The sequence below is a fragment of the Sarcophilus harrisii genome, chromosome 4, assembly GCF_902635505.1.
Source record: "Sarcophilus harrisii chromosome 4, mSarHar1.11, whole genome shotgun sequence".
Lineage (NCBI taxonomy): Eukaryota > Metazoa > Chordata > Mammalia > Dasyuromorphia > Dasyuridae > Sarcophilus > Sarcophilus harrisii.
The window spans coordinates 26,730,088-26,751,190 of record NC_045429.1 but is presented as its reverse complement, the minus strand read 5'-3'; the positions used below and the strand labels follow the sequence as shown (position 1 = coordinate 26,751,190).

The window sequence follows — 21,103 nt, the reverse complement described above, 5'->3', positions numbered from 1 at the left end:
GGGCTCGGCCAAAGGGCCGGGACCATCTCCTGCTTTTGCTGCTCCCCAGCACTCAGCACGGTGCCGGACCCACAGGAGGCCTTCGATAAATGGTATCTGGTGAGTGGGGATGTCTGCTCAGCTTTTCTCTTACCCATGGGGAAATTCACTCTATCATAGAAGTACAAATCAAAGCAATTTTGAAATCTCCCTTGAAATGCAGCAATTGCCAAAGATGACTGAAGGGAGAAACTCAGAGGAGCTCTGGGGCCTTAGCTGCTCATCCACTGAATGGTTAAGGTTCTTTCAAACTCCACATCCCCCCGAACCCCCGCTGCCTCGCCTCCAGACTTCAGGAAAAATATTCTCTGGCCGTGCCCCCTGCCTCGAAGCCCTCCCGGGCTCCCTTCAAGTCCCAGCTTAACTTCCACTTGTCCAGGAAGCCTTTCTGGACCATGCTTGTGCTGACGGCTTCTCCACGGCTTCTTCATGCCCATGGTTGTGGATTGCGTTCCCCATTAAACCCTTAAGCTCCTTGAGATCAGTGCTCACATTCTGGCCTCTCTGTGTATCCTCAGTGATTAGCACAGGGCCTAGCACATAGTAGGCATTTAGTTTAAGACCAGTTCGTTTCAGATTGAGTCCAGCATTTAAATGTTCCTGGATCTATGAGCTCCTTCAGCTCCAGCATCTCATGGGTCTATGGCCATGTGGGTTTCAGGCCAGAAAAAAGCCACAAAAAGGATGCTGACGGCTTGTCACTTCCGCCATCACCCAGGTGTGAAGGCTACCCGCCTGACGCCCTGAAGGAGAGCAGGCCTTTCGAGGAATAAGTCACCTAACCCAGGTGGCTTCCATGATGGAGCAGGACTGAGCCCCTACCCACGAGCCCCTGGGCCCATTCAGGACAGGTCTGTCTGGGAATCAGCAGACAAAGTGGGCAGGGAGGCCCTTCCCTTCCCCGGGGGAGGGGGGGGGAATATGCCCTAGCTGAAGATTTAACACACAGCAAGCAGAGCTGGAAGCCAAAAGCCACAGAGGCTGCTCCTCCTCCCTGGTCATCCGCAGCCTGGGGGCCCACTTGTGGTGCTGAGGACTCCTGCTCAGGCGGAGGTCTCTGAGACTGGAGGGCCTGTGGGACCCCCGTCGGCTGAGTTGGAGGGGGCTAAAGCAGCGGGAAGGACGCCCAGCACTTTGCTATTTGCTATCCAGGAGGAACTTTAGGCCTCCCTGGCTCTAGCCCACACGGGCACCTGACTCCACCACACTTTGGGGGCCATTTGCCAAATCCTTCCCCCCAACAACCAGTGCTCAGGCACGTTTGCCAGTGGGGGCCTGTGATAGAAATACTCATCTGCCATTGATGGGGTGACCCCCGTGCTAAGAGCATGTGGCCCTGTGCCTAATTATATTTTCTGAGCACTTGGAATTCAGAGCTACCCCCTTGGGGTGCTCCTGTGAGGCCGCTGAGGCCCAAGGACACTGGAGGATTTGTCGTCTCACAGCTTTTAAGGGGAAGGGCCGGAACCCAAACGCAGAGATTCTAAATCCCACCCCGTGTCCTTTCCGGGGAGCTGCCTCGGTTTCCCAAAAACCACGGAGGAGGAAACGGAGGTTCAGAGAGGTCTGAAGCCTGTGTGAGAGGGAGAAGAACCTCACCTTTCCCTGAGAGTTGACTGATTGAGCACAGGGCTGGGAGAGCGTTTCTGCATTGACGAGGGTGCCGAATGGACCAAGAGGATCCTGTCGGTGTGGTGTGGCCTAGACTGCCGAGTAACGTACTCTTCACAACGCTCCAGAGAGTCTTCACGGTCTCTTCCATGAGATGGGTTAGAAATCTGTAAGAGACACAGTGAAAGGCCAGGTGAGAACCACAGATCAGGAGCCGGTGGCCCATCAGCCAGGCCGGGGGGCTCCTCCAGCCCAGTCCCTTTCACGGCTGGCAAGGAACTCTCCGAGGTCACATATGAAGAACCGAAGCCAGGACCCAACGGTCTTGGGGCAAAGGCCCGGATTCCCAGCAGCAAGAGCCTCCCCTCCTTCCAAGCAATTCTGCAGGAGAGGGTGGGGGCTGTGCCGGGGATGACCCAGGGGTGTCCGAGATGCCTCCTGGCTCAAGGCATCTGCGACTCACCCCGGGCTCTTAGGGAGCCCATGGGGGCGGGGCTGGTTCTAATTTTAAACCGTGAGGCTAATTTTGGAGAGCAGGAATGGGGGCCAAGCCCTCTAAGGATGGGAAGCCGCCATTGCTGGTTGAGAAACGCCAGATGTGAGTGTGTCCTGGCTCCAGGCCTGCTGCTCCTGTGGCTGGCGGGGGGCTCGCACATGGCAGCCAATGTGCAGGGAGCCAGTCAGCGTCAACCGGTCAACAATCAAGGCGGCCAAAGTCAATTGGAGTCAACCAGCACAATTGGAAGCATGAGAGGCTGAGTTTGTAAAATGTGCCCAAGAGAGCCAGGGCCCACTGGGGCAGCAGAGGGAGATGCAGGGTTAGGCAGCCAGGACCCTGTGATACTGAGTCCAGCTGTGAACCAGTCAATCTTCTTATCTGTGAAATGGGAACACTCATCCCCGACCTTGTGCCCAGGCCTGAGTGTGAAGGAAAGGGGAGCTACAACCCACGGCCAAGGCCAGACAACAGTGGCAGTTGCGATCGGATGGGCGAGCCCTCTGCCCAGTGGCTCGGCCTCCATTTCAGTGGTGGCTCAGCTCTGAACGCCGGTACCACATGATCGCAGGCATCGCTTCCGATGGCAGTGGCCAAGCAGGGCCAGCCCTTGGCCCTGGGGGGAGCCCCCGGCGACCGCTCTTGTGTGATACTTCTCCCAGAGGCCTGTGCCCTCTGTGCTTTGTACAGCGTCCCTCATGTTAAAAACAGCGATCCCCGAGGAACCAGCTAAGGGAGCTGGGAAGGTCTGGCAGCGGCCTCGAGGAGAGATGTTGGCAGGGCTCCCGCTGGTGTGGGGCCCCCATCGTTCTGTAACCGGCACCGAGCAGGGGCCTTTCACAAATACGGACGGAAGCCGGTTCTAACAGAGATTCACTCTGTTAGAGTGAATGGGGAGAAGACAGGGCAGAAAGGCAAAAAGGGCGCTCTCTGAGCTCTGTACCGAGAAGCCGGGAGCGAGGGGCCATGCACTTGGGCTTGAAAAGAGCCTTTGGTTTCAGCAAGGGATGAGCTTCCCATCACTGCGCTCTCCGTGGTGGGATGAGCTCTGGCTGGGGAAGCCGGCAAGGGGCCTCCTGCTCAGGACGTGGCTGTCCTAGCTGACCTCGGGTCCCTCTCACCCCTGGGGGTTCGCTTTAGTCCAGATGTCATCTTGGATTCCCCTTCCATCCACAAGAACTTAGTAGAGACAAGGAAAGGCAATCTTATGATGTGATTAATGCTTGATTCTCCCTACTGGACACCAAAATATTACATTCATCCCCCAAATTGCTTTTTAACAAGGAGAAGAAAAAAATTGGGACAATTAAGAATTTATAAAGGACCTGTACTAGTTTGGGGAGGGGATGGAAGTAACTGGCTTATAACGGATCAGAGTATAGAAAAAAGGAAGTATCCTTCTCACCCCAGCCCACCCACCACCAGGCTCTTTGTGACCTGGATTATCAGTCCCCCAGTGTGCACAGTGTTCTCATGATAATGTCTTCTCTATTGGTTTCCTCCTCTCCACTGTGCTAGCTCCAGGCTTTCATTACCATGCACCCCGTAGACCCCCTTCTAGTCAAGGCCTTTATGAGTCTCCCCATAGTCTCTCCTCTATGGAGAGTTGGGAGGGTCTTCCCCAGGCCAGAAATTACTTTGAATTCACTTCAGACAAATTTCCAATTCACTTATCCACATATGTATTGTTTCCCCCAAGAAGAATATAAGGACCTTGAGGGCAGGGCCTATTTGATTCTCACAGCATTTAGGGCCTTGCAAAAAGCCTTTAGTTAATCCCACCCTAAACGCCTTCTCTCCCTGTCATGAAGCTCATGGATGAAGCTCACATGTCTAAGGATGTCACTTCCTGCTCAAACCTTCAGACACCTGGGAGGGCTGAAAGAACAAGGCAAAGTGCCAGTCCCAGAGTTTGATCCCCTCTCCAACCATCCACACCAAAACGTTTGGGACTGAGCCAATCTATTCCACGGTCCTGCATTCACCCCTGCTGCCCTCGGGCACACTGAGCTTCCTACTCCAGCCCCTCATAAGCTCTGTCCCCAGTCTCCGCACTGGCTGCTCCCCCTGCCTGGATGCTCCCCTTCTCAACCTGGGCTCCGGGAACCACAGGACCATACTCCCATGAGGCCTTTCCCAGGCCCTTGGCTGCCAAAGGCTCCCACCCTGTGTGCCTTCTGTGTACACAGGCCCACATCGGCTCCTCCACTTTCAGAGATGCTCCGGGAGAGTAGGGCTTCCTCAGCCCAGGGTCAGGCCCATGGTGGCTGCTTCCTAGACACCTGCTGCCCAATGGACAGGACAGGTCTTCCTAAGACACATGGGAGGCTGTTTACAATCACACAGCTGGGGAATGGCTAAATAAGTGATGATGTATAAATGTGATGGAATATTATGGTTCTGTAAGGAATGAGCAGCAGGAGGATTTCAGAGAGGCCTGGAGAGACTGATAGGAACTGATACTGAGGGAAGTGAGCAAAACTGGGAGATCCTTGTACACGGCAACAGCAAGATCATACAATAATCAATTCTGATGGACGGGGCTCTTTCCAATAATGAGATGACTCAGAGCCGTCCCAATGATCTTAAGATGGAGAGAGCTGTTTACACCCAGGGAGAGGGGCCTGTGGGAACTGAGTGTGGATCCCAACACAGCATTTTCACCTTTGTTGTTACTTCCTTGCTTTTCTTCCTCTCATATTTTTCCCTTTTTGATCTGACTTTTCTTGTACAGCACAATAAATGGGGTAATATGGAAAGAAGAATTGGACATGTTTAACCTGTATTAAATTACTCGCCGTCTGGGAGAAAAGATGGGAGTAGGGAAGGAGAAAAAGGTAGAACACAAGGTTGCGCAAGGGTGAATGTTGAAAACTATCTATGCATGTGTTTAAAAAATAAAAGCGCTTTAAAAACAGACAAACACAAAAAACAATCACACAGCCTTAGAGCTGGAAAGAGCCCAAGGCCAGTGAGTCCAACCTGTGCCCACAGGGCTCTTTGCACACTAACCATGCCCTTCCTACAATGGCCTTCTCCCATACAGCCCCACATGGTGGGCATCCCCTGGGCCCTTTGCTTCCCACTGCCTTCCTCACAACAGCTCCCAGCCCATTGAGTCTTCCTCGGTCTGTGGGGTCTACAATGGAAATCCTGGCTCCAGAAGTAGCTAAGACTTGGGGTTGAGCAGCAAAGACTTTGCCAGAAACAGAGACCAAGCTTACAGGAAGGTGGCCAGGAAGGTCGGCAGCTAAACAAACAAGGGGGGCCTGAAGATGTTGTTCCATCTTCTCCTGCACCTTCTCCAAGGAGCTTATGGAGCCCAAGAGGCCTTTTACACACTCACATTTATACTGATGTTACCTGGGTCTGACATTTCTTCCTCCCTGGTCTAGGTGGGACAGGAATCAGACTGTGTATTCTGCCTCCTCTGGAGCCTTGGTGTGCAGGGGAGGGACCCAGAGGGCCTGAGGGCACAAACTCACCGGAGTTTTAAGGGTCCTTAGAGGTTAAGTGCAAATGGCTCCTTCTCCAGATGAGAAAACAGGCCCAGCAAGATGGGGACTTGCTCAAGACGACACTGAGGGCCCAAATCTGGCCCCCTCAGCTCCGAGCCTCTCGGTTCTGGCCACGCTCTGATCATCAGCTTAAATGCAGGATCTGGATGACCAGATTAGGACCAGGAAGCCGGGGTGACCACAAGGAGTCCAGCCCTCTGATGTGGAAGAATAGGAAACTTTTCCCTTTTCTTGGAGAAGGGGGGTGACTTGGTCAAGATCACACAGATTGGGGCCAGGTCCTCCAGATGCCGGACGCCCGTCAACCCCGCGTTTAATGAATATTTGCTGAGCCCTTGGCCCGAGAGGGCAAGTGAAGGGGAGAGAGAAGAGAGGCAGGTTTCAACTCAGTCTCCCTGACAATGAGCACTCTCCTTGTGGGGCTGAGAAGCCTGAAAAGGCTGCCCTCCACTCTCCAATTGCCCTGCTATTCTCCAGGCTGAAGCCGGCTCCGAAATTCCCTTCCAGCTCTGAGATGCTGATCCCTGAATACATTTTGTTAGAAAATAGTAGTGCTTAAAGGTCTTAGGAATGTGATTAATTAACTAATTGATGGCTCGACTGCCTGGCTAGCACAAACAATAGTTTTCTTCAATAACTCTTTTTCTTCTTAGAAAAGAAATCAATTTTAATTAAAATGTTTAAGAGAAAATGTCTCTACGCCGTGAACACTTTTTGAGTTGGTGACCTGCATGTTCCAAGGCTCTCCAAGGAGACTCTGGTAGATGTAAATTGGCAGAAGTGCTGACATTTGCTATTCTGTGGTCCAGACACCATCAGAAGCCAGCCCAGGTCTCGGTCTCGCCGGCGTGACTCCTGGTGCTTTGCCCACAATTCTGCCCCTTCCCAGCCCTCTCTCTGATCACAACGGCCTCTGGACCCTGGAGACCCTTGCTCAAGGTCACACAAGGCCTAAGTGGTCTCTAACATGGTCTCCAACTCAAGCCTTCCCACTTCCTGGCAGTCTTCCCACTCCCTCCAAAAGCAAGATGTAGCAACTGTACCTTGTCCAGAAGGGGAACTTCCAGGGGCAAATACACATGCGGGAAAGATGGGCTTGAAAGTCCCCTCTAAAACCCTCCTTCTCTTATAGCAGCCCGAAACAATGTGGATTCTTTGGAATAAGGGACAGAGGCTCAATCCTCAGATATTCCCTAGCTCCTCCCCTCTAAAACGACAGGCCTGGATTCTGTGGCCACTAAGACCCTGCTAGCTCCACAGTTAGGTAGGACACCTGACAAATCAGATCCTCATCATTAGCTCTTTTTCCATTAACCACAGGCCTCTCCACCCTTGGACTCCATCTTCAAGGCCCCCTGCACCTCGAGCTCTCCTCCCTTGGAGGAAGCTCAGTGCCCACTTCTTCCTTGTGAGAATCAACTCAGATGAATTCAAACTGACCGAGAGCCCCTACCTGCCAGGCCCACTGCGAAGCACAAGAATACTTAAAAGAAAAGTGAAATTGCCCTGGAAAAGGGGCCTGCATTGCAATCAAATGCTGAATGGAGCCTTCTTTTGGCTCCTCAACATTTTCAATAAAGAAATTTGCTTCAAAACAACTTAAAAATGGTTGGCTGTTCGGCTCTATCCCAGTCCCTTCTTGGATGCTCCAAACTTCTCTCCTCCCCTGGGCCGGGTCTCCCTAGTCCACCAGCACGGCCATCCATCTTGAGCTTCCTCACATCCCACTCTCTTCACAGATGAAGAAGGGACCTTCCTCTTCCCCAGGCTCTGACCTCTAGCCCTAAGCCCATTCCTCCTCCAGCAGCCGCCTTCCATTCATCATCTTACCGTGTTCTAATGGTCCGTTGCCCCTTATCCACAGCTCTTTCCCATGGCCCAAGATCACACTCTCCCCAAATGTTGTTCCCAGCCCTTCTCTATGGCCACATTTTGGTGGTCTTCCTCCGGTGGCCTCCTTCTTGAAGGGGATGTCCCTCCTTCGCTCTGCACTTTGTGTCCTTTGCTGCTTCTGCTCCTCCTGGTTGCCCTCACCTGCTCCCAATCTCCCGGGCTATCTCCACCCTGGGTCCTCCAGAGCTCTGTCCTGTCCTGGCCCAACCCCCTAACTGGTTTCAAGTCTCTTCATTCTTCGGCTCATCCTCCACTCAGGGACAAATCAGGCCCCTGCCCTCCCCTCCTCCAGGGCTAACGTTTCTGTCAGAGCTCCCTTCCAGCTCCAAAGCCCACTGTCTCATAATTCTCTTCTTTCATCTTTGCAGACTCGGCAATAAATACAGGTCTTTGCAGACTCAGCAGTAAATAAATAAATAAAGACAGGCAATAAATTCATAAATGATTGTAAAATTGAACGGAAGGATCCACAGGTCACTCTGTATACTGGGTTTAAAGTACTAACCTTTCATGCCATTCAAAAATGCCACAAATTTCAGCAGAACAAGAAAGACCTTCCTAGCAAGCAGAAAAGGCTGCCTGGATGGAGCATGAGCTTCCCCGATGGGATCCACCCCTTCCTTGTTTAAATTTCGTTTTAATTTTCATGATATATTATTTTCCAATTACAAATAAAGATGGTTTTCATCATTCATTTTTGTAAGATTTTGTAAGAGTGGAAGATTTTGTAAGTTCCTTCCCTCATCTCCCCCCTTCCTGAGACAATCTGATACAGGTTATCCATGAACAATCAGTTCTTATTTTCCATGAGTCATGTTGGGAAAGAAAAATCAGAACAGAAGGGAAAAATCACAAGAAAACAAAAGCACCCCAGCAAACAGGTGGAAACAGCATGCTTCAGCCACGTTCAGTCTCCACAGTCCTTTCTCTTCCAAGCCTGTCCTTTGACAGACACAGAAATGCAGCTCAGGAAAGTTAAGGGGCTTGCACAAGGTCTTACAGGCAAACAGGATCAGCCTCCTCATTTACACTATGGCCCAGAGAGATCCAACAGGAGCCAGCAGGCTTTGAGGCAAGACTCAATCCTGGTTAAGCCCTGGAACAGGGGGCTGCTGCATGGGAGAGAGACTGGACCAGGAGGCTCCCAGCTGGGGCTGCCCACCCCTCTGTAACTGCTCCCAGCTAGGACTGCTACCCTCCCCCATAACTGTGCAGCTGGGGCTGCCCATTGCGCTGTAACTGTTGATGGCACAGGAAAGTGCTCCACTTAGAACTGAGGACTGAGGACCTGAGGGGTCACAGGGAGCTCCTGTCCCCGCTTTGGACCTCAGTCTTCACTGCCGTACAATAAGAAGGAACAGATGCTATGATCTTCAAGCTTCCTCTTAAGAGGAGCCAGCCACGTGTCCGTCCCATGCTGGTTTTGCCTTTCACATCACCATTTTGCTCAAAGGCTGCTCGGGCTCCAAAGTCTCAGGGAGGGATGCCCAGAGGTACTGGCAGGGCGAGCCAGGAAGCCTTGGCAGGCACAGGCACTGGACAGTATCTGGAGGCTAAGTATCGATGGGGGTTTGGGGACATCAAATTCCATTTTTATTAAAATTCCAGTTTGTTAAAAAGGAATTAATCATAAATTCCACTGTGAATCAAGAGTCGTCCCCTGTCTAGAATATCCATTGGCTCCCCGCTTACCCTCCCAACAAGAGCCATCTCTAAGTTTTCTACCTGAGCTCAATGACAGGGAGCAAAGGGGTACAACTTCTGGGGTGACGAGGAAGCAGTGCCCCCCCAAAGTCTCAAGTCACGTCTAAGATCTTCATCCACTGTGCAGGATGGGGCGGGGTGGGGTCACCCGGAGCTCTTTCCTCCTTGCCTCTGGCTCTCTACTGAAGTGATCCAGCTCACTATGGAAATACCTTGGATGTCATGAACCAGGCCTGGAGCTTCATTTGAATCCTGGTTCTGTTACATACAAACTAGGGGATCCCTCTCCTACGCCTCACTTCTCTGTCCAGGAAATGGAAAGGTTAATATGTGTTTCCCCTTCTCTCCCGGATGAATGCAGGGGCAGCTGGGGATAAACCGGGGCACACTTTCCCTCCTTCTTTCTAGACAAGCCACAGTCGCTGGGGCCAGGATGGAGCAGAGCACTTGAGGTCTGGTCTCCTCCCTCCCTACAGACCCTCTAAGGCTGCTCCATGTTCCTAGAGACTCTGTCCACTCTGGCCTAGCCCATCTCCGTCTCTACCTGTGCATAAAGCACACAGCAGTCTATTCATTGCCCAGTTTGGGCCACATCCTACTGTCGAGAGCTTCTGAGACCGGATTCCGTCACCCTGTAATTGAGACACTGGTACAAGTTTTGTGTCGCCCACTAGCTTGCTCATGGGGTGCCCTTCGGGCTCCTAACAAGGCGGCTCAGCAACCCTCCCCTCCACCCCCCACAGACCACTCTCCCACTGAGACCTTGCTCTGGGTCTGGTCACTCAAATCCCCCCTAGCCAGCCCCTGCGCAGCACCACCTTAGCCAGCATTTCATCTCCCCACCCCAAACGTTAACCACAGCAGTCGCTGAGGCTTTCCAGGTGGGAGCCTGATCCATTAAAAGTACCTCAACGCCCCAAAAGGTGTGAGGAGAGGACACTGCACAGTGGAAGCCGGGGGCTTAGGGGGAGGGAAGGTTAGTCCCTGAGCCGACCAGCGCGGTGTACAGGTCTGACCTCTCCCGGATCCTGCTGACAAGCCTTCCGTGGCTCCCTGTGGCTTCTCCAGCTTGGCTCTCACACACTTTTCTAGACTGATTTCACATGGTTTTCCTCTACACTCTGCATTTCCCCTTCCATCTGGGGCCTTTGCCCCTTCCTATGTGGGACATTTCTTCCTCACTCCCACATCCTGGGATCTTCCCCTTACTTCTAAGTGCCACAAAGGTGAATCTCTGCCTAAAGGCCTGATACAACTCTCCAACGTACCGATACAGCTTTCTGATACAATTTGGGTCCCGCCATCCTGCTCAAGCAGAATATAAGCTTCCTGAAGGCAAAGTCTGTTCCTGTGGCTGTGGTTGTTTTAATGTTTTGGTATCTGCAGTGTTTAGCATAGCGTATTCTATAGTATACAGTAGTATACTTGCATGTAGATGCTTACTAATTGCTTATTGAATTGAACCCATTTCTAGATGACACATTTTAGGTGGAACGTTGATAAATCACAATGGGGAAGAACCTTGAAACTACATGTTTCTAGACATCTGAGGGCACCCTTTTCTGCAATTTTCTAATATACTTTCCCAAAACAAACCAAGCGAAAGCATTCAAACCTTTTAGTTTGATAGCGCTACCACTACTCCTGTATCCCAAAGAGAGAAAAGGGGAAAGGGACTTATTAGCCCTTTTTGTGGCTGCAAAGAGCTGAAAATCGAAGGGATGCCCACTGATTGGGGATTGACTAACCAAGTTGTGGTATGTAATTGTGATGGAATATTGTTGTGATATAAGAAGTGATGATTAGGATGCTTTCAGAAAAAAACTGGAAAGACTTACATGAACTGATGCAGAATGAAGTGAGCAGAACCAGGAAAACACTAAACACAGTAACAGAAACAAAGCATGATGATCAACTGTGAATGACCTAGCTTTTCTCAACAACACAATAAACCAAGACAATTCCAAAGGACTTAGGATAAAAAATGCTATCCACTTCCAGAGACAGAAAGGCTAAATTCTGAGTGCAGATTGGGGCGTATTTTTTTTTTACTTTAAGTTTCTTGCTTTTGATAATTATTGTTTTTCTGTAATATGGGCAATATGGAAATATGTTTTGCACGATTTCACATGTATAATTAATATACTAGGGGAGGGGTAAGAGAGAGAAAGAATTTAGAATTCAAAATTTTAAGAAATGAATGGTAAACATTTCTTCCATGTAGGGAAATATTTAACAAAATAAAAATATATTGAAAATAGATGTTACAAATAAACAATAACAACAAATATATAGTTTGGCAATAATAAGTCTCAGAAAGAACAAGAAAATTGTCTTTAGGGATTGAAGGGATCCTGTGTAGAACCAACAGATGTTTTCTGCTTATTCCCAAAAGAACTAAGAAAGAGGAGGGAATATTATCCATATGCACAATTTGGCTTTCTAAGAAAAACTTCCTGACCATGGTGTCCTACTCCATTTGGAGTGAGATCCCCATCATTGGAGGCCTTCAAAGAGAAGCTAAAGGACCTGAGGCAGCTTCCAACTCTTTGTATCTATGATTCTAAGCTGGACCAGGGTTTAGCATAGAGGGGAGGGGAGGATAATGGCCATGGGGCAAAAGCGGGAAGGGCATGATTCTGGGAGGCATTATGTGGAAGACCAGTTAGGACTTGGAGATAGGGTAGATGCAGATACTGCAGAGGGAAGATGGAGGAGCTGAGATTTCTGGGAGAACCAGGTACCACTGACAAAAGGGGCATGATTTGGAAAAGACAATGGACCCCTAATGTATTCCTGTAGGTAGGAAGTCATGGTTCCCTGCCCCCACCACCACCACCACAGGCTGACTTGAACACCAAGCTTTTTTAGGAATGCACTGTTCCCTTCTACTGGTACCTGAGGCCTGTCAATCCCTTGGGGTCTTGCTCAAGTCACAGTTCTTTCGGAAGGTCTTCCCTACCTATTGCTGGCTATGTGATTCTTCAGCACTTCTCTTAAGCACTTAGCACGTACTTAACATACTAGAGGGTCAATAATAATGACAAGAAGAGTTGAGTGACCAACAAAGACTTTTAGAGAGAATGAATGAATAGAAGACTAAGAAGTTTATAGTGGGAAAGAGGCAGGTTGGGTCTAGGTCAGACCACGAGTTCAAATTTGCCATTAGAAATTTAGTAGTTGTGTGACTCTGGACAAGCTACTTAAATTCAGTTTGCCTCAGTTTCCTCAATTATAAAATAGGGATAGTAATGGCATCTACCATGCAGGATTATGGCACAGCACCTGGCACAGAGTAGTTTCTATAGTAAAGCTTTTTCTCTTCCTTTCCCCTTTCCCCTAATGGGGAAGAAAAAAAAAACACAGTATCACTTGTATTTGAGAAGGTTCCATTTCAGCAGCGACAAAACAAAAAGCTGACATAAAAAGAAAATACAAAAGAGCCATGAGCCGCCATCAATGCTGCCAATCACAAGCAGACACCCACGTTCAGTAATCCAAGGGACCTGGAGAGAGCCCTGCAGGAGCCAGCGGATGTCCCTGACAACTGTCACCAACCCACTTGGGGACGGAGCAGAATTACAGCTTCCCAGAGAGCCCCTGTGGCTCTCCATGCTGGCCATCCTTATATTATGTGCAGTTCTTATATGAGGGGCCACACACTCACACCCTCCCTCAGAATAGACACACAAATTTCATTCTCTCATCTCTGACCTTTTCTACACACCTTATAATCCTTGGATCTGTAGCTGCCAGGATGAGTATGATCTGAAAAAGGATGTTACAAAAAAATTAAAATAAAACTATTTGATAACATAAGAAAAAAACATCAGCATTCTGATTTCAGCTGTTAGTTTTACTGTCTGTTAGAACATTCAGTCACTTCTCACTCAAAATTCAAACGCTCTGTACTCCTCAGGATGATGAAGTGGGGCAGAGATCCAACCTGCCCCAGACAGAAAAGATCCGATGACCAGCCCCCTGTCACCAGGGGAAAGAGCATTAGACCCGGCCTGGCAGGTCTGAGCCCCCCGTGTTTGCAATGTGCTCCCCTCCCTCTGCCATCTGGCCTCTTGGGCCTTCTTCAACTCAAATCCTGCCTCTCCACGGGACCTTTCCCAAACCTTCTTAAGTCTAGGACCTTCCCTCTGTCCATTATCTCCAATTTCCTCTGTTTGTGTCTAGCTATTTGCATGTTGTCTCCCCCAAGATTCTGAGCACCTTGAGGGCTGGTTTGCCTCTATTGGTACCCAGAGTGCTTAGCACCTTGTTGGCACTTAGTAGGTGCTGCATAAATGTGTCCCCACTCCTTTTTACTAGCTGGGGGACCACGAGCAAGTCACTTCTCTTTCCTCATCATAAAGCAAGGAGGTTAGAATACATACCAACCCATGCCTAGACCAAGAATGGCCTGTTCCTGAATTTCTGCTTATCCATGAACATCCATCTCTTCTTCCTTTCTCTGTTTTTCTCCTTTAGAAAGGTTACTCACAGCTTCTCCCACAGACCTCCCACTGCACACTTTTCTGTAATAGACTTACCAAGTAATATTATATATAATTATCTATGTTTGGGATTTTTTCTTTGTCAGGCTATAAACTCTATGAAGGGCTATGTCTTATCTAAACTTTGTACTTTTCCCAGCAATCGACATCGTGCTATGTGCACTTTACTCATGTTTGTTAGACACTGTTGAATGAAGCTCATGGTCTGCTGTGTTATGATTGTCCGGATGGCCACTCCAGGATTGCTGCGGAGAAGATACACAGATAGTCCTCTGAAAGTTTCTCCAGCTCTGAGATTCAGAGGGAACAGGAGAAACTGGAGGAAGAAGTGTCTATGGGAATTCTACCCAAAGCACTATTTGTGCAGCTTTATGTGAGATGAGGAGATGCTCCCCATCTTTAGCCCTCATTTGGAGCCCCCCGACTCATTCTGGGTGAATCTCCACCACCTGGCCTTGGGCTTGGCTGGGACCACTCTCTGTGGTGAGCAAGCCAAGGCCACGACACTAACCCAAGAAGCATTTCCATCAGTGTGTGGGAACACAGAGAATCTAGCTTTGGTCTCAAGTCTAGTCCAGCCAGTCTCTGCCCAGCCAGTTCTCTCCACACAGGATCAGACACCTAGGACTCTACCCCAGGTCTTCCAGAATTTGTGCCCCAGACCAGGAGAAGCCGATCTACTCTTCTTTGGATCTCTGGCCCCAGACCGACTGGGCCCACCAATTGGGCCAGAAGGTGTACAGACCAGCCCCAGACACCAAGCCAGATACCAAGCTTTACAGCCTGTCCACTAGCCACCCAGTCTTCTTCACTCTCATCTCCTCCTTACAGTCCTTCTTACTTCCCCCAAATAAAACATCCTTCCTTGTCCATCTCCCCTCTATATTTCTCGTCCTTCCATATTTGAATGTATGCTCCTTGAGGAGAGTTACTATCTATATTTGTAATATTTGTGCTACCAGTGCTTAGCTTAGAAATTACAATTTGCTATTTTTACCAATACCTATCTTGGTATTATTACAAAAATCACTCTGACCTCTCAGACTCCATGAAAGTATGCTATGGGCACCTAGGAGTCTGGAGACCACACTTTGAGAACTGCTATGCTTGTTGTGGGAGATCCAGTTTCTCCTTGGAGTCTCCATTTGCAGTTGTTAGTCATTCTCCTTTTTGGGGGTCTCTAGGTTTTCCTATATTAGTTCATATATATATGAACTAATATAGGAACTAAATAGGAATATATATATATATATATTCCTATTTAGTTCCTATATAACATAGTTATAAAACTATATTCGTTTTCCTATATTAGTTGGTGCTCAATTTGCTCATCTATCCAGCTTTAGCGCCTGCTTGTTCGGCTTCCTGTTGCATTTTTGCTGAACTTCTTGAGGTGGCCATTTGGGTCAGAAGCTTGGCTTAACATCATTCTCGGGTTAGCAACATTCATATTCCCCTCCTTCCAGGGTTTTGATAAAAGGGTTCTGTGACCTTTTTTTAAAGACCACATAAACGTGAGCCATTCCGGACAAGTGCTGTCAGCTCTTCTTGGCTGCAGGCCTGCTATACCACCCCCACTCGGGGGAGTCCTCATTCTCCTAATGTTAGCATCCAGTGAGTTCTGCCCATGGATGGTGACCCTCTGCTGCATCCCAACTCCTTCACTTACAAAAGGGCCGACAGCAGCTCCTCCTTCCGAGGCAAGCCCCCACACCCCTGTGTCTCAGCAGCCACTCTCCACAGAGTATCTCTGGACCCACTTGATGGTGATGGGTTTTGTCTCACTGGGTTAGGTTGATCCTCAGATCAAAAAGTCAATTGTTGAACCCAGGATGGAAGGCTGGTGGGCTCAGGGAAGCTTCCCAGGGAAGGCTACAACGCTACTTTAAAGGAGTTTGTTGGTATTGTGTTCAGTTATCATCTCTGACTCTTTGTGACCCCATTTGGGGTTTTTTTTTGCCAAAAAAAAACTGGAGTTGTTGGCCATTTCCTTCTCTAGCTCAATTTACAGATTTGGAAACTAAGGCAAACAGGATGAAGTGACCTGCCCAGAGTCATCCAGCTAGTTAAGTGTCTGAGACCAGATTTGAACTTAGGAAGGTTTCCTGACTCCAGGCCCTAGCTGCCCCCAGAAGAACAGAACCAAGTAGACAGAAACAGCCTTAGCCATGTTTCCTCTCCACACAGCTAACAGTTCCTCGCCAAATCACTGCAGTCGTACCAATTGTTATCACCAAAAAAACATGTGCTAAAAATGAGCAAATGGAGCTGCACGCAGCCCAATTATCCTCACATCTTCTCACTTACAGCTATGAAAGGATGCAGACACAGGGAGGAGGGGACAGGATGGAAGAAGTGACAGAAAATCTCAGGGCCCACCAAGGGCCATTGTTTCTGCCTGATGCAGGGCTGGGGCTTCCTCACTGAGCACCTTTAATTAAAGGAGAAGATCTCTGAGTCATCAGAGGCTAACAGCAAAGAGCTGGAACATTTAAACTATTAATAACAAAGACTCGTCCTTGTCCCCTTTCTTCTAAGGACCAGTAAATGTGTAAGGAAAACTCTGTTCTCCTTCGTTATTAGGCTGCCTGATAAACGGATCAAAAGTTCAGAGGCAGAAGTGGTAAAGGGAGGAAAGCCCCTGACCAGAGGGAAAGGAGCCACGGATAAAGCCAGGAATAATAGCTATTATCATTTATATAAATAATATATTCAAATATGATTACATAAATATACAAATATAAATTATGTAAACACTGTTATAATTATATAAAATATGTTAGTATTAATACTGTTATTATTGGTAGCATTTCTATAGTGCTTTAAGGTTCACAAAGCACTTTACAAACATTATCTCATTTTATTTGTGCTTGTGACAACCTTGGGAGGAAGGTGCTATTGAGAGCTCCATTCCACAGCTGAGGAAACTGAGGCACATGGCATTCTCCAGGGTCTCCCAGCCAGTCTGAGGGCCAGCTGTCTCTCTAGCACTGTTCCACCTCACCGCCTTCATAATCACTAGTATACAGTGTTTTAAGGATTTCACTGAATTTTCTCACAACAATCCTAAGAGGTGAATGATACTATTATTTCCATTTTACAAATGAGGAAACAGGCAAAGGTAAGGAGCTTGCCCAGAGTCCTAAGCTACAAAGTATCTGAGGCAGGATTTGAATTCAGATCTCCCTGGCCTTTGACTCCAAGATGCACTAGCTCCCATCACATCTGACCCCTGAATTTGATCTTTGCATGGAAGGGGGAGAAAGTCAAGGCGCTCCTGAAGAACATGAACATTTTGTGTTTCCTCATCCAGATTGACCAAGGGGAGCTCCTAGGCCCCATTCACTAAGGAATGGGTTTGAATCCCATTCCTTGTTCTGCATCAAGCAGCTCTTCCTGAGCTTCACAAGGGGAAATCCCACCTGTCCTGCACACTGGACCCAGGGCTCAGCAGAGTTTCCTTGATGAGATCATCTCCCTCAGTGCTTATCCATCAGTAAAATGGGGACCATAAAATTGTGACACTCCTCCTCTAAGGAAATTACTTTGTTAATCCCAAAGGGGCAGAAATAATGGTTAATAATAATTTACATAAAAAATAGCAGGACCCTTCGAGCAGAGCACTGGCTCTGAGATCAAGGTCTCCTCTTTAATTTTTACTCTAGTGATATCAGGTGGTCAAGGAGGATCTCTGGGCCTTGGTTTCCTCCTCTGTAAAACATGAGGAACTAGACTAGGGGGATGCAGAGCCACTTCCAGGTCTGGATCTAGGGTCCCATGAAGCTTCAGCTCCTTCAAGGTGATGGATCAGCCTGTGTCCAGAATAGAATAATTTTATTGTTTTTGAGTCATTTTTCAGTTGTGTCCAACCCTTCATGACTCCATGTGGGATTTTCTTGACAGAGATACTGCAGTGGTTTGCCATTTCCTTCTTGAGCTCAGTTTACAGATGAGGAAACTGAGGTAAATGGGGTGAGGTGACTTGCTCAGAGTCATACAGCTAGTTAGTGTATGAGGTCAGACTTGAACTTAGGTCTTTCTGACTCAGCATTTCATCCACTATACCACCTAGATTCTCCAATGGGTAGAATAGCCTGTCTAATATGGGAAGGTCCGTCACTAGCAAGTTCACCAGAAGATAGTTCTGTGGTCATGGTGAGGTAACAAGTCCCTGGGAAATATATGCAACTTTTTATTGTCACTTCTCGGAGCAAATGACTTAGAGGCTTTCACTTTGGGATGATGAAGTCTTCTAACTGGCTGCAGAGCCAGAAAAACTATTGCTAAGCCAAAAATGAGCGTGCTTACAGAAGAGACGGCCAATCTATTGATCAAACTCCTTTCCTTCAGATGAGATCAAAAGAGATCTTTGGAAAGGATTTAACAGTTTCTGGCACACTGAAGGTGCCAAATAAATGCTTATTATATTTCCTTCGGAAAAGAAAGAAATATAATAAGCATTTATTTGGCAAACAAGGTAGGATGACTTTGAGCTGGTTCCAAGAGTCAGTTTGGGATGTAGCATTATCATGAGCATAAGGCCTTTCTCTGTGTGTTTATTCTTTCCCGAGTATAGATTAATGAATATTCCAAAATGAAAGTACCCAATGACCTGATGCGTTGACAGTCCAAGGACCTCTCAGAGATCTCACCAGCAGCAAGAACCAAATGGAAGCAGCCAGATCAATAGAGCTACCAGATCAGCCCATGGATCAGCCCGACCCAGCAGCAGACAGACCACTGTACAGCTCGGAAAGAAGCTGGCCCAGCTGGACTCACCCCCTGCAGCCCTATGGTGAAGTCAATGAGATCTCCACAGAGGAACAAAGGTTATTCTATGACTGGGAATCAAAGGTTCCCCTGCGCCAGCTAGGTTAGCTATGTCTGTGCCTCCCTGCTGTTATAGTTTAAGTTAATGCCCACTCGATGTGGGAAAACTGGGACACTAAGGCATTGTCGGTGGAGTTGTAAAAAGATCTAACCATTCTGGCAAACAATTTGGAACCATGCCTAAGTGCTTTAAAATAAGCTGCCTTTGATGCAGCTGTATCTTGTGTTTTTGTTTCTGTTTTTTTATTACAGCTTTTTATTTTCAAAACATCTGCATGCATATTTTTTCAACACTGACCTTTGCAGAACCTTGTGTTCCAAATTTCCCTCCCTTTCCCCCATAGCCTCCCTTAGATGGCAAATAATCCAATGTTAAACATGGTAAAAATTCAATATATGTAGTCACATTTATACGATTATCTTGGATGCAGGTGTATCTTTATTGGATCCCAAGGAATAGAGGAGTTCATAAAGTAGGGAAAAGGACCCACATGTACAAAAAATGTCTGTAGCAGCTCTTTATGTGGTGGCAAAGAACTGGAAAGTAAGTAGATGCCCATCAATTCGGGAATGGCTGAATAAGGTATGGTATATCATATGGAATAACATAGAATGTTATTGTTCTATAAAAAAATGATGAACTGATTTTAGAAAGACCTGGAAAGATTTACATGAACTGATGCTGAGGGAAACAAGCAGAACCAAGAATACCTTCTACACAGTAACAGCAAGAACGTGCTATGATTGACTATGAAAGGCTTGGTTCTTTTCAGCGGTTCAGTGATCCAAGGCAATCCCAATAGACTTTGGACAGAAAACACCATCTGCACCCAGAAAAAGAACTATGGAGATGCGATGCAAATCAGCCATGCTGTGTCAGTTTTTTCCCCCTTTATTTTCTGTTTCTCTTTCATGGTTTTTACCTTTTGTTCTGATTTTTCTACCTCCCTGCCTCTGTCTGATTTTCTCCTCTGGCTTCTCTCTGCTCACCTCTCTTGCCTGTGAAAGGTCTTCCAGGCTTTAGACATGGCCATCCCATCCCTCTATCCCTGAATCTTAAGACCAAATGGGCCCTGTTCCTCAGTCCACTTTCCTATGGCATGGACTAGAGGTTCATCCACTCTGACTGCCTTTCTCTGGATAGATGGAAGCTCACCAACGTCCTTTGGTCCTCAGGTGCCCACATCGGAGTCCAAGACTCTGGGTGTGTGCTGACTGGGGCACAGACAAGGGGCCATTGCCCCTTTACCCCAGAAGTGCTACAGTTCTAACCCACACTGGATTTTCTGGACACCAGAACCCATGGGAGATTCATGCTCAACTTGAAGCCCACTAAAAAACAAAGCAGGAGCAATCTCTATCTTTTTCAGATCATCTGCAGTCTGAAATTGAAACCTTTCTCTCAAAATAAACTGACTCACATTAAATTCAACAGCCCCATATTTTAGCCTGAGAAGATCTCCCTGGATCCTAACTTTGTCATCCTGAGCATTTAGTGAGCATGAGAACAAAGCCATTAAGACAGCCATCAATGATCAAATCAGTACAGATGCCACCTGTCAGTGATGAATCAAGAGGAATGGCACTTCGGCTCCCACCAGCTCCAAAGGCCACTGCGTTCTTCTCTGTAAAGTGAGGGGGGTAGGATGGATTATCTGAGGTTCCTTCAGGTCACAGGTGGGACCAAATGGCCCAAGGTGCCTCCCGGTTTGGGGGTTCTCTGCTGGCTCACATTTCCCCGCTTTTCACAAGAAGTATACAAGATAGTTTATCCACCATTTTGCTAAGACCCAGATAAGCTATCTATAAGTAATACATTCTCTGATCACCAGCTTAGGAACGTCACCAAAAACAGAAATGAAATTAAGTTCCAGCATGCCTTGTTCTCAATGAAGACAACTGCCTTCTTAACAGTTGCCACTTTCCTTCTGGAGTGTTTGCTAAGGCTTTTCTTTAATAACATCTTCTAAAATGTCAGGAATTGAAGTCAAATTCACCAAAAGACAATCAGGATGTCTGCCTCCCCAGTCCTGGAGCAGCTCCCCCATTCTCACAATGGTGCTCCAGTCACTTTTGGTTCTTCCACGATTCACAGATGTCCTTCCTCTGGGGTGGCTGACTGAATTCATTTGAGGGCATCTGTGTGCTTTCAGACTGCTTCCTTCCTTATTATGGGTATCACTTCCCCCTTTTTTGTCTTTTCTAGCCTAAGAGTCCATGAAGACAGGCAAAGACAAAGCAAAATAGAAACTGAGTATTTCTGACTATTCTTGTTGTCAGGTACTATCTGCCAGTCTACCCCAAGAGATCGTCTTATCCCTTCTTCAATCTTTCTTTTCCCCAATATAACCAGAAGCAAAAAAAAAAAAAAAGTCTTTGTGTGCTCAACAACACCAGCTCATTTCTGAATTTTTGCTCTCTTGACACTTCTCAGAGCAATATATCCAGCATATCATGTTCATTTTCAGGTATAAGACCTTGCTTTCATCTTCAGTGTTTCTCTTTCT

General features: G+C 47.7%; 1 protein-coding gene across 2 annotated transcripts in view; it reads right to left on the bottom strand.

The window, feature by feature from the left end:
* SPATA6 (spermatogenesis associated 6) overlaps positions 1-21,103 on the bottom strand; it is a 122,029-nt gene that overhangs the window by 29,530 nt on the left and 71,396 nt on the right. For both annotated transcript variants that reach the window (XM_031969155.1, XM_031969156.1), the window contains 2 exons: positions 12,989-13,029; positions 1,639-1,817 (listed from right to left, as the gene is read on the bottom strand). In XM_031969155.1, the coding sequence (XP_031825015.1) occupies positions 1,639-1,817; positions 12,989-13,029 (220 nt within the window). The remainder of the gene's footprint in view (positions 1-1,638; positions 1,818-12,988; positions 13,030-21,103) is intronic.